At 44.7% G+C, this 13052-nt stretch overlaps 1 protein-coding gene across 6 annotated transcripts in view; it reads left to right on the top strand.

Moving 5' to 3' along the window:
* The window catches only part of cc2d2a (coiled-coil and C2 domain containing 2A), a 31889-nt gene that overhangs the window by 15641 nt on the left and 3196 nt on the right, over window positions 1–13052 (top strand). For 2 of the 6 annotated variants that reach the window (XM_046300608.1, XM_046300604.1), the window contains 28 exons: window positions 19–178; window positions 666–802; window positions 913–1044; window positions 1984–2193; window positions 2401–2648; window positions 2857–3013; window positions 3105–3364; window positions 3604–3781; window positions 3939–4092; window positions 4201–4345; window positions 4490–4628; window positions 4766–4969; window positions 5057–5149; window positions 5249–5340; window positions 5955–5969; window positions 6437–6604; window positions 6800–6905; window positions 7031–7140; window positions 7286–7382; window positions 7538–7636; window positions 7743–7919; window positions 8123–8137; window positions 8399–8602; window positions 8744–8833; window positions 8930–9043; window positions 10732–10866; window positions 10968–11090; window positions 11212–11270. In XM_046300608.1, coding sequence (XP_046156564.1) covers window positions 19–178; window positions 666–802; window positions 913–1044; window positions 1984–2193; window positions 2401–2648; window positions 2857–3013; window positions 3105–3364; window positions 3604–3781; window positions 3939–4092; window positions 4201–4345; window positions 4490–4628; window positions 4766–4969; window positions 5057–5149; window positions 5249–5340; window positions 5955–5969; window positions 6437–6604; window positions 6800–6905; window positions 7031–7140; window positions 7286–7382; window positions 7538–7636; window positions 7743–7919; window positions 8123–8137; window positions 8399–8602; window positions 8744–8833; window positions 8930–9043; window positions 10732–10866; window positions 10968–11090; window positions 11212–11270 — 3821 coding nt within the window. The remainder of the gene's footprint in view (window positions 1–18; window positions 179–665; window positions 803–912; window positions 1045–1983; window positions 2194–2400; window positions 2649–2856; window positions 3014–3104; window positions 3365–3603; window positions 3782–3938; window positions 4093–4200; window positions 4346–4489; window positions 4629–4765; window positions 4970–5056; window positions 5150–5248; window positions 5341–5954; window positions 5970–6436; window positions 6605–6799; window positions 6906–7030; window positions 7141–7285; window positions 7383–7537; window positions 7637–7742; window positions 7920–8122; window positions 8138–8398; window positions 8603–8743; window positions 8834–8929; window positions 9044–10731; window positions 10867–10967; window positions 11091–11211; window positions 11271–13052) is intronic. The other 4 variants (XM_046300605.1, XM_046300607.1, XM_046300606.1 and 1 more) reach the window with 4 other exon arrangements.

Here is a 13052-nt window from a genome sequence, read left to right as displayed (position 1 = left end):
TGACCCCTCCCACCCCAGGATGAGGATGCTCCTCTTGTGAAAGATGAAGAGGAGGATCTGTTCATTATCGACCAATCAGCACATGACTTCCTGGTGGTGAAGAGAGCAGAGTACATGGGCTACCAGAGGCGTCTTCAGAGCGAGAATGACTTCCTCTTCACCCCAAGCTTTTTGACAGGTACCCACCCCAATAAAAGCACACCTGTTATTTTGTACACTCAGAACTATAACACCACTAGACCTGTAGTCTCAGAGCAGGTATCCACCCTACCCCAACAACACCTGTAATGCAGCCAGACCGGTAGTCTGAAGACAGGCAACCACATCAATCTGAGGCCAGACAGAATCTTTCCTACAGCTCGGACAGCAGGTTAAGGACCCCGTTGTGGAGGACAGTCAGCCAGGCTCGCTATTTAAGGGCAGAGCCCCTTGAAGTCTGAACAGGAACTCTGGAGTGTCCTCGGTATGAGATAGTTGCACCAACAGCCATTCCCAGGAGAACATACCCACACTGAAGAACCGGCACCCAACCCTAACTAATACAGCCCATCTCAACTCACATTCCTCATTATGTGCGCACTGCATATATCATTGTGTTATAAGATGGTCTCTGTGAATGTCTATGTACTCTATATATGTTGACGCTCTGTCTATTTATGCTTCAGTGCCAGCCTCCAGTAAAGTACCAGAGAACATGCAGCCACGTTATCTGGAGGAGGAGGGGCTATACGTGGGGGAGAGGCCTCCCATATCCCTGACCAATCAGAACATCTTAGAGAACCGTGTCTTGAAACAACAGCAGGTAAAGGTGTCACTGTACCACTAGAACACTAGAACATTCTGATAACAAACGTACCTCCAAGTGGGCGGTGTCAGCATCAATTCTGATTTAGAGACTGTTCATCTGCTCAGGGGAGGAAGTGGTTTGGGGATGACGGCAGGATCATAGCTCTGCCTGACCCCATTAAAGAGTCGTCCACCAGACCCCCTCTGTTCCACATGGAGGAAGACTTGGACCCGGCTCTGCAGACTGTTTATAGGAAGGTAAATTAAAATGGACAATATAATAAATGATATTTGTATAACAAAGACACACCTCCACTGTGCTCACCTCATGTAATCCGTATCTATCTATAGTACTCAAACTAGTCCTATACCACCTGACATGTTTCTGCACTGGAAAATAATCACTTGTCTGCCATATCCTCTTATCTTACTGTCTATTAATAAACATCAAAGCACATTGCTCTCCACACAAACAACCTTGCAGAATGTTCAATCCCAGTGTCACTGAACTGGGAAACTGCTACTTAGCTAATAAATTATTGGGAGCTCGTATATAGAGTATGCAACTCTTTTTATTTATTTTTATATCCTGCTGCTTGGCAACATGAATTGGCGATAATATTGTTCTTGATGAGTGTGACGTTTGGAGGTAGCTCCAGCTGTCAGATGAGTTCACCAGGACATCAAAGGCTGTATTATAGCAGGAGGTTAAGAGTTACAATACAACACAGTTTAGGGTCGTCATGTAGTTATTACTACAATTCCTTATTATTACATGATGTCGTTTATCTTCGTTCTCTCTCTGTCTGTTTCTCTCTGTCTCTCGTTCTCTCTCTGTCTGTTTCTCTCGGTCTCTCGTTCTCTCTCTGTCTGTTTCTCTCTGTCTCTCGTTCTCTCTCTGTCTGTTTCTCTCTGTCTCTCGTTCTCTCTCTGTCTGTTTCTCTCCGTCTCTCGTTCTCTCTCTGTCTGTTTCTCTCGGTCTCTCGTTCTCTCTCTGTCTGTTTCTCTCCGTCTCTCGTTCTCTCTCTGTCTGTTTCTCTCTGTCTCTCGTTCTCTCTCTGTCTCTCGTTCTCTCTCTGTCTGTTTCTCTCTGTCTCTCGTTTTCTCTCCACACACATATGCGGATATGATTACATCTGTAGTATGATACACTCCAGAGTTCCAGTGTTTGATTACCTCTGTTCCTTTGTGGTACAGGCGCTGAAGTCAAAGCATGCCAGTCAGTACATCGCAGGAGGAGGGGGCACAAACGGGGATTACCAGCTGGATGTGGACGTCTCAGGGCTCATTTTCTCCCATCACCCCCTCTTCAGCCGGGAGCATGTCCTAGGAGCACGCCTGGCCCAGCTCTATGACCAACACCTCAGCAGGCAGCACAAGAACATCACGGAACACCTCACTACCAAGGTAAAGCACAGAACATATAATGACTTATATTCTAATTCTATTTGGCACAAAGGCTATTCAGCTGTGGCACTAACTCTGACTTACCCACAACTGACTCCTCTCCTTCTCTAGATCTAGAGATTTCTAGTGTGATTTGTTTATTCAGTAAGTGTCTTCGAGTAAAAGTCAAAGAATTGGTGGTCTAATACTATTTTATGTCTACTGTAGCTGAATGGGTTGAGGAACGCTGTTCGGAACATGCTGGAGATCCACGGTAGGCAGGGCCTAACTCCTGTCATGCAGCAGAGGATATCTGAGTATAAGCAGGAGGTGAAGAACACTCGCAGGCTGCGGGACACTGAGCAGGAGAAGGACAGAACCCTGCTGAAGAGCATCATCAAGGTCTGGAAGGAGATCAAAGCCCTGAGGGACTTCCAGAGGTTCACCAACACACCATACAAGCTTTACCTCAGGAGGTAATGTAACACCCCATCATTTAGGACTCTGTGTTACTCTATTAAGATGGAAAAACATTGTCCAAAGTTCAGGGGGTACTGTCACAATGTAGATGACCCCGGCACTATGTGGAGTAGTGTGCTGCTGGTGACCTTGTTTATATGTTGATTGTTGTGGATAATCATGTGCTTGGTGTTGATAACTGGTGTGTGTCCCCCTCTGCTCCAGGGAGGAGGGGGTGCGGGCTTCAGATGAGCGGGACCATGAGGCTGAGATCCAGGCTGAAGTGGATGAGCTGCAGGGGGAGATGGAGGAAGACTACCAGAAAAAGGTCACTGAGTACAAGAGACAGCAGGAGGAGTGGAAGGCCTGGAGGAGGAAACAGGTATATTTAACCCCTAAGATTAAGCATGGGGGCCTTGAGAATCCTGGTTTATTAATATATTTTTTTATCACATACATTTTCTCATGCTCAGAAAGCAAAAGAGAAGAAGAAAAAGAAGAAAACCCAGTCTCAGGATGATGATGATGACAAAGACGATGATGATGACCAGTCAGAGGGTGACATGGAGCTGGGACCCTCGAAGCCAGACCCTCCTGAGGAACCAGACATGGAGGGTGTTGAGGAGCAGGTCAGAGAGAAGGCCTCCAGAATCAGAAGGAAACCAGGGGAACCCATCCTGATGCCTGAACTCACTGCATCTGGACCCATCACTCCTAATGAACAGTGTCCCAGGTATGAACAGAAACACAATTAAAAGGATATACACTTTCTGTCAGACATTTTCAGACCTCTAAGGGACATGATTTCTTCTTGATGTTTGTCTAATTTTGAGGTCTGAAAACCACTGAAAAACTTGTGACAGTGAAATGTCCCTTTAAGAACTAGAGGGGTCCAACTAGAGGTGTTCCAAAAGTACACAGAACAGGATATCCATATTTCACATGCATGACTGTGTCTGTTCTTCCCCACAGGGGCGAGTTTGCTAGAAGAGAAGATGTTGCAAAGCGCTCTCTCTTCACTAAGGTTTTATATAACAACAAAGAAGTCTCCAGAACAGACAATCGCTCCCTAAATTCTGATTTCAGAGTCCATTTTGGTCAGATATTCAACCTGAAGATAGTCAACTGGCCAGAAAGTATCAAGTTGCAGGTGAAATTTTGTTGGATTTCAGCTAATGATTTTTTAAACTAAATGATTGAACTAAATCAATGATTTTTGAGATTATATTATTGTAATTTATATCCATGTTATGAATTTCTTTCTTTCAGACACATTTAAACCTCCTGTTATTCTTGTTGTTTTGTAGGTGTTTGAGGTGTTGGGCTCATCCACCTCCCTGTTGGCAGAGGTGTTTGTGCCAGTCCCAGAATCATCAGTCCTGACGGGTAGCGCCCCCTCTGAGGAGCTGGAGTTCAGCAGCAACCTGAGGGTCATGTTTGACCACGAGGCCGTCGGCAGTGGTACACACCCATAGACGCACTGTGTATATTTATACTTGGACATCTCTCTTACACCCTTCTCTCTCTCTCTCTCTCTTTGGTCTCTCTGCTGTCAATTTGCCCTGTCAGACGTGCCCTTCTCCTTTGAGGCAGACGGTAGTAACCGTCAGACCCTGTTGACCTCTGGGAAGCTGTCCTGCTGTGTGTCCTGGGCTATAGGGGAGGATGATGTACCCCTGGCCCCGCCCACCACTCAGTCCAAGGCCATGCACAGGTACAGTAAACCAATCCCATCCAAGTTACGTACAGTAGAAACACTATACCTAGTAAGGTGAAATACTGCAGACCTATTTTATGTTACTGGCTGCATTCATAAATAAGTACATGTATTTCTCCCCCACTCCCTGTGTCTGTGCAGTGGACTGAAACAGTTGGATGCCATCGCCTGCATTGGGGCATCTAGCCTTAATGATATGAAGAAGCTTGGGGAGTGGGCCACTGAATCTAGACTGGATCCCAATGACCCAAACAACGCAACCATCATGCAACTCCTAAAGGTGGGTGACTAGACACTACACATTACTAAGAGATCACAGGTCCATATTACCCAGCTGCCCCAGAGAGCAGGAGACTGCATTTAACTGTCTATACAGTCCCATATATAATAATCATTTGCTCTCTCTCGCTCCATAAGGTGGCCAGTAGTGGGGAGGTGACAGCTCCAGATTACTTCAGACTGGAGCAGCTGCAGGAGGAGTTCAACTTCCTGTCTGAGGAGGAAATTGAGCGGTCTCGCAGGTTCCGTCTGCTCCGGCTCAGAAACCAGGAGGTGGCTGAGTTCCGTAACTATAAGTGTGTCCCTGCTCTGGAACGGGAGGTCACTGATAAGGTGTTCCAGGTAAGGCACTGTATACTTTCTAAGATTACTAATTAGGTTTAATAAGCCCGAAAACATGTTCAACTTTATGATTTTTGTCCTTTTCAGGAATATGAGAGGAGATTGAGAGAAGGAGAAATCGTTGACACTAAGGATCACCTAGATGCACACAGAGCCCTGGTGGCCAAATACCTGCAGAAGGTGAGTAGATGTGTCAGGCAGTTAGCTTTGAATCTGGAGTCTAGTCTGTGTGGATCTGCTCATATGAATAATATTGATTTATTTGACTCTCTCTATCAGATTAGAGAATCAGTCATCAACCGCTTCCTCATCGCCAAGCATCATTTCCTCCTGTCTGACCTGGTCCAAGAAGAGGAAGTTCCTAGTATTGGGTGAATACATTTGTGCATTTTCATACTTGTGAAATCATATCAAAGCAGAATTGTTGTGCTAATATTCTTATATACTCGATAGAATATAGTCATTGTGCTTGTTTGACTCATCAGTGGATTTAGGTAGGTAGCACCACATGCTTTTGCTTTGTGTGTGTGACAAACTGGCATTTGCTCCAGTACTTGACTGGCTGTCTTTTGTATTGGATTGTTCAAATTGTTTTGCTCAAATGTTTGTGTTTAGGTTAACGGGGATTGCAAAATGGGTTATAATCTGTTGTAAATCTGTCATAAAAGCTGACAGGGTCTAAGTAGATCACAGAATAGATCACAGGCCAGAGGAATGAGTTTCTCTTTGGCCGGTGGGTCTCTGGAATATTTGATCTCAAACACTTCATTTCCCTGGCTGAAGAGATGTTCTCTTTCGGAGGATCTGAAAGCACATTCTTCTCTTTTTACACCACATCTGGATGTGACACTTAGCAAATAGTATCAACACATACATTTTATTAGCATCATTATTGTTATTTTCTATGTCATATTACTTTTCATTATTTGAACATCTTTTCTTCTGTGTCCCATTTCTCTGTTATGCTTTGCATTTACATATTTAGTGGTGCAGGCCCTGGGTATGTTCATAGGCCTTTTCTCCTCTTTTCCCCAACCTGTCTGTGGCTGTTAGTTTGTTTACTTTTAGTTTATTTATCATTATACTGTACACTGTTAGAAAAAAGGGTTTCAAAAGGGTTATTTGGCTGTCTCCAAGGAGAACCCTTTTTGGCTCCAAGGACAAACATTTTTGGTTCCCTGTAGAACCCTCTGTAGAAAGAGGCCTACATGGAACCCAAAAGGATTCTAGAAAGAATCAAGAAGGGTTCTACTATGAGGACAGCCGACGAACCCTTTTAGGTTCTAGATAGCACCGTTTTTTCTGAGTGTAGCATTGGTGTTCTATTGGTATTTGTGTCAATCATCCCCTCACAGTAAGTAAACAGTTGGAAGATAGAGTATGTGGTAGCATGGTCTGTGTTTACCCTGTAAAGTGAAGGAGAATATACTCTTTCTCTGGAATGACAGCTGTTGTTTTGACCGTCAGGATACTTGGCCTGAATCTGTTCAAGCTGGCTGAACCTAAGCGGCCCCTGAAGCCTCAGAGGAAAGAGAGGAAGAAAGTGACAGCTCAGAATCTGTCTGACGGGGACATTAGATTACTTCTCAACATTATCCGGGCCTACGACATCCCCATCCGCAAGCCCCAAGCAAGGTACAACCTCAGAACTTCTAGTCACATGCTGGGTATATTACATCTACAGACATCCGTAAACCTTCCACAACATCTCCAGACATAAAAGAATAAGAAAGCTTTTATTTACTGCAGCAACAAGGTCATACTAGAGAGTATTATGTCTACAACATTCCTGGACTATTTTAAACTCCTAATGTTTATCTCTTCTACCAGCAAACCTGCAGTGGCGTCTAAGTCGGTCCGCTCTTTCACTGAGACGTTTACAGCAGGCCAGTCATCCCAGAGTGCCATCCAGGGCAGCGACTGGCTCCTCAACCAGGTAACACGTCTGATCTTCACCTGGATCAGTGGCTGTAACTGCAGAATATTCCCTTAATGTATGTGTATATTTGTCTGTATTAGTTTGTCTTACCTGTGTATGTGTTGTGAATCTGTGTTTTCCAGGTGCAGGTCAGGCCCTTTGTGGAGGTATCGTTCCAGCGCACGGTTCTTCAGACCACAACAGCAGATGGACCAAACCCCTGCTGGAACGAGGACCTGCAACTGCCATTCAGGTGAGTGTGTGACTGGTCCATGACTGGTCTAAATTGGGACATCTCTTTGACCACACATGGTCAATTTCATGATCACATGTATGGTATTATCTATGATTGTTTGTTTAGAAGATTTATCAAGCATGTTTTTTTGTTCTTGCCACAGTGCCCCAAGTGGAGACTACAGCACTACTAGCCTGCAGTCAGTGAAAGACGAGGTCTTCATCAACATATTTGATGAAGTCCATTATGAATTGGGAGGGGTGAGTAGGACATCACGAGAATGTGAATCAAAGGGACTTCCCATGACCTCTGGCTCAGGAAAACATATTACACATTACAGCACAGTTAACTACATTGTCCATACACTTTCTGTGTCATTATATTTTGTCAGTTTAAATCTTTCTTCTATTTCCAGGATGGAGAGGATAGGGGGAGAGAAGTCCACACACGGCTAGAGAAACACTGGCTGGGCTCTGTGAAGATTCCCTTCAGTACTATCTACTTCCAGTCCAGGGTAAGACTAACTGTCTATGACACCAGACCCCTGATTGACAGACAGTGACTCACATTGACATAAGTAACTTACTGCTGTGGTTCTGTTGTCTGACCTGATCTGGCAGATTGACGGCACGTTTAAGGTGGACACCCCACCGGTGTTGTTGGGATACAGTAAGGAGCGCAGCCTGGCCAGTGATGGTGGCTACGACGCTGTACGCAGTCTTAGTGAAGGAGCCTTCATCACACTCTTCATCACCATAGAACCACAGCTGGTACCTGGAGAGACTGTTAGGGAGAAGGTTAGTTCAGCCTGGCAGGCTATCTCTGTATGTCCTAGCTGTCTCCGGGCTCTCTCTGTGTTTGATCTGTCATAGCCTTTAAAAAAAAAAATTTTACTCAATGCATGAGTTATTAACATTCCTTCATTATTTCTTTATTCTCTGAAGAGTGGGGTTTACGTCGATTTTCTTTTTGTTTTTCTATCCTTTGCTGCATTTGTTAGATGAAGGAAGTAAAGGTACCTGTTTACTGAGATATGCTATCTGCAGTAAACTGAATGATGGCATTAACATTGTGTTTTGATTAGATAGATGTTGACTACATCACACTGTGACTAATGTACCCAAGCAGTCTAACTGTCCATTGTTCAGCTGTCCCACATCAACATCCCTCCTCCCTCACAGTTATTAGTAGACTAGACACAAATATATGCAGACCATCTGACTCTCGCTGATCTAAGTGTACTGCTGTAGCTTTATGGTGACCCCCCCCCTCCCAGTTTGACAGCCAGGAGAGCGAGCGTCTACTGCTGGCATCAGAAGTCTTTGAGAGGGACGCAGCAGTGAGTTACCCCAACCGTCCCTGCCTCACCACCGCCATTGACATCAACGGGAAGACTGTGTTCATCAGCCGTTACCTCCGCCCCCTCAACCCCCCGCAGGAGCTGCTCGACGCCTTCCCCAACAACCCCCAGGAGGCCACGGTCAGTCAGGTCAGGTCTCCACTGAGACAACACAAACAGTCACTACTGATAATGGAGCCTGAGTCTGATTGCTGAGTTATAGCACTCTCAAGCTTTGACTGTTGCTTGATTTCATACCCGTGTCTCCCTCTCCCTCTCAAGGAGCTGATAGCTCGGTATGTTTCGCTCATCCCCTCTATGCCTGATAGCGTCTCATTTGCTGGTGTCTGTGACCTGTGGAGCACCTGTGACGTGAGACACATATTCAGAGACTCTGATTGTAGATTCCAATAGTCTTAGTAGAGGGCAGGCTCTTAGTAACTCTGGGTTTCCTTTTCCTGTTTGAAGCAATTCCTGACCCTGCTGGCGGGCGATGAGGAGGAACATGCTGTACTGCTCTGTAATTACTTCCTGTCTATGGGCAAGAAGGCTTGGCTCATCATCGGCAGCGCCATTCCTGAGGTGAGCAACACAAAGCTGGACAACTAGACTTCAATCAAGTACAGGCTTAACTGAATGAACAGAGACTAAATCTAATAAGGAATGTTATTGAATAGTTAGGGGTAGGCCTGGTCTCAGAGGAATAGAGCCAGATGCTGGCATTCAACATTGGTTAAAAGGAAAGTGATTATTGCTCTAGTAAGCCAATAGCTTAATCAGCAACCGTGGTGGAATTGCATTAGTGCCATGCTCATAGGCTGAGGTTAATAGGTCAATGACATTTTGCACTGTTGCTAAAAGGAAAGGAGAAAAACTGATGAGGTAATATTATGACACTACCCTATAAATACCTGCCATGCTGATGAGGAAACATTATGATACTACCCTATAAATACCTGCCATGCTGATGAGGAAACATTATGACACTACCCTATAAATACCTGCCATGCTGATGAGGAAACATTATGACACTACCCTATAAATACCTGCCATGCTGATGAGGTAACATAATGACACTACCCTATAAATACCTGCCATGCTGATGAGGTAGCATAATGAGACTACCCTATAAATACCTGCCATGCTGATGAGGTAACATAATGACACTACCCTATAAATACCTGCCATGCTGATGAGGTAACATTACGACACGACCCTATAAATACCTGCTATGCTGATGAGTGAGATAGGAAGCAAGGAAGCAATGTGAATTAGGAGTTTACTAGATGAAGTGACGATCCATTTAGACCAGCCTTACTGATTGAATTTTCTTAACTACATTAGTCCAAAACAAATTTAAAGAACTGCATACTAGTTTAGACTGATGACCAACCTTGACTTGTTTTACAGTTAGGGGAGAGTGGGTAAGTTGAGCCAAAGGGGTAAGTTGACCCACCTGTTTCTAGGAAACCATACACAAAATTCAGCTAAATATTTAGGAAGAGGTCATCATTTCATATAGTCTGTGAAGGAAGAAACAACATGGAAAAAGTGGTCCAAAAAACTGATTTTCACCAACACAAATTAATTTGTGTTAAGAGGTTTCACAATGCTTGTATCTAAACCCAAGTAACAATTTAAAGAGTGTTCTATATATCAGTTGGGGTCTCTATAAGCTTCAAAATGAGGTCCTAAACCTAGCATGAAAGTGCATCACTGTACCTGTGTAAGCTAATATAGTCAAAATGTTTGCCTTGGGGTAAGTTGAGCAAATTGAACTGTTTTCATCCCAGGTGTAATGCAAGGCATTATTCCTGTGATATGAGGTAACAACAGGATCTGGCCTATGTTAAAACTGTTTGTTAGGTGTTAAGTCTTCATTTTAAGCATATTTTAAAAACAAAGACAAAAATGTCATCATGATTGTGTTGAATTGTGTTTGGAAAAATAAAGATAGACATGGTTTTAAAAAGGTAGTGGTAATATTCCATTCAGCACAGACATTTGTAGGCGGCTCAACCTACCCCAAACCCAGGGTAAGTTGTGCCAAGAGTCCGCTTTTTTGGGATAAGCTACGTTTTAAAAACTGTAATGTTTACATGAATTCTGATTTCCAGGGATACACAACATCCTGAAATATATGTAGATATCTTTGTAAGAAAGTGATGCTGAATGTAAAAAATGGTCAACTTACCTCCCTCTACCATACTATAACAGCTCTGTTCTGTGGTATCTGTTTCGTGAAAACTCTTGTCACCTCTCCATCCTAGGGACCCACAGCGTATGTGCTGACCTATGAGCAGAGTCGCTACCTCATCTGGAACCCCAGCAGTGGTCAGTACTACGGCCAGTATGACTCCTTCTGCCCTCTACAGACTGTGGGATGCCTGGTCAGTGCTGACAATGTGAGTCGGTATTCTAATCCAATTGACATGATATGACTGAAGTAAGATGTTTTGACTGACAGGTTTCTCTATATACCATATTCACTCCTTCTGTCCTCTAGGTATGGTTCAACATTCAGGTGTACACCTCTCCACTGAGGATGAGTTTTGATGTCACCAAAGCCAAACTCTGGAAACCGTTCTTCTCCAGGGCTTTTCCAAACCCTGGACTGTCCAGTGTTCAGGTGAGGCCAAGTGTGACCAGTGGCCACCACACATGATTTATCTCTTAAGACCTAGCCTCAGTATCTCTCTGGACTTTGACCTGTACAGTGCTTACCCTTCTGTCTTCTCTTCTCTGTTTAGCCTGAGGAGCTGGTGTATCAACGCACAGACAAGGCAGTGGCTGCAGAGCTGCAGGACAGGCAAGTCATCTAACCTAGAAAGAATTCAACACATCATACTGCATCACAGTACAGTGCCTTCGGAAAGTATTCAGACCCCTTGCATAATCAATGCTTGGAGTTTGTCAGAATTTGTGGGTTTTTGTTTGTCCACCCGCCTCTTGAGGATTGACCACAAGTTCTCAATGGGATTAAGGTCTGGGGAGTTTCCTGGCCATGGACCCATAATATCAATGTTTTCTTCCCTGAGCCACTTCGTTATCACTTTTGCCTTTTGGCAAGGTGTTCCGTCATGCTGGAAAAGGCATTGTTCGTCACCAAACTGTTCCTGGATGGTTGGGAGAAGCTTCACTCGGAGGATGTGTTGGTACCATTCTTTATTCATGGCTGTGTTAAGGCAAAATTGTGAGTGAGCCCACTCCCTTGGCTGAGAAGCAACCCCACACATAAATGGTCTCAGGATGCTTTACTGTTGGCATGACAGGACTGATGGAAGCGCTCACCTTGTCTTCTCCAGGCAAGCTTTTTTCCGGATGCCCCAAACAATCGGAAAGGGGATTCATCAGAGAAAATGACTTTACCCCAGTCCTCAGCAGTCCAATCCCTGTACCTTTTGCAGAATATCAGTCTGTCCCTGATATTTGTCCTGGAGAGAAGTGGCTTCTTTGCTGCCCTTCTTGACACCAGGCCATCCTCCAAAAGTATTCGCCTCACTGTGCGTGCAGATGCACTCACACCTGCCTGCTGCCATTCCTGAGCAAGCTCTGTACTGGTGGTACCCTGATCCCGCAGCTGAATCAACTTTAGGAGACAGTCCTGGCGCTTGCTGGACTTTCTTGGGCGCCCTGAGGCCTTCACAACAATTGAACCGCTCTCCTTGAAGTTCTTGATGATCCGATAAATGGTTGATTTAGGTGCAATCTTACGGGCAGCAATATCCTTGCCTATGAAGCCCTTTTTGTGCAAAGCAATGATGACGGCACTTGTTTCCATGCAGGTAACCATGGTTGACAGAGGAAGAGCAATGATTCCAAGCATCATCCTCCTTTTGAAGCTTCCAGTCTGTTATTCGAACTCAATCAGCATGACAGAGTGATCTCCAGCCTTGTCCTCGTCAACGCTCACACCTGTGTTAACGAGAGAATCCCTGACATGATGTCAGCTGGTCCTTTTGTGGCAGGGCTGAAATGCAGTGGAAATGTTTTTGGGGGATTCAGTTAATTTGCATGGCAAAGAGGGACTTTACAATTAATTGGAATTCATCTGATCCCTCTTCATAACATTCTGGAGTATATGCAAATTGCCATCATACAAACTGAGGCAGCAGACTGTGAAAATTAATATTTGTCATTCTCAAAACTTTTGGCCATGACTGTATATAACGTCCCACAGTTGAAAGTGCATGTCAGAGCAAAAACCAAGCCATGAGGTCGAAGGAATTGTCCATAGAGCTCCAAAACAGGATTGCGTCGAGGCACAGATCTGGGGAGGGGTATCAAAAAATGTCTGCAGCATTGAAGGTCCGTAAAAACACAGCAGCCTCCATCATTCTTAAATGGAAGATGTTTGGGACCACCAACACTCTTCCTAGAGCTGGCCACACCGGCCAAACTGAGCAATCGGGGGTGAAGGGCCTTGGTCAGGGAGCTCTAGAGTTCCTCTGTGGAGATGGGAGAACTTTCCAGAAGGACAACCATCTCTGCAGCACTCCACCAATCAGGCCCAGACTGAAGCCACTCCTCAGTAAAAGGCACATGACAGCCCGCTTGGAGTTTGCCAAAAGGCACCTAAAGACTCTCAGAA

The sequence above is a fragment of the Oncorhynchus gorbuscha genome, linkage group LG15 (genome assembly GCF_021184085.1).
Source record: "Oncorhynchus gorbuscha isolate QuinsamMale2020 ecotype Even-year linkage group LG15, OgorEven_v1.0, whole genome shotgun sequence".
In the NCBI taxonomy this organism is placed as follows: domain Eukaryota; kingdom Metazoa; phylum Chordata; class Actinopteri; order Salmoniformes; family Salmonidae; genus Oncorhynchus; species Oncorhynchus gorbuscha.
Note: the sequence above shows the minus strand (reverse complement) of the source record. Positions and strands in the feature narration are given on the sequence as shown.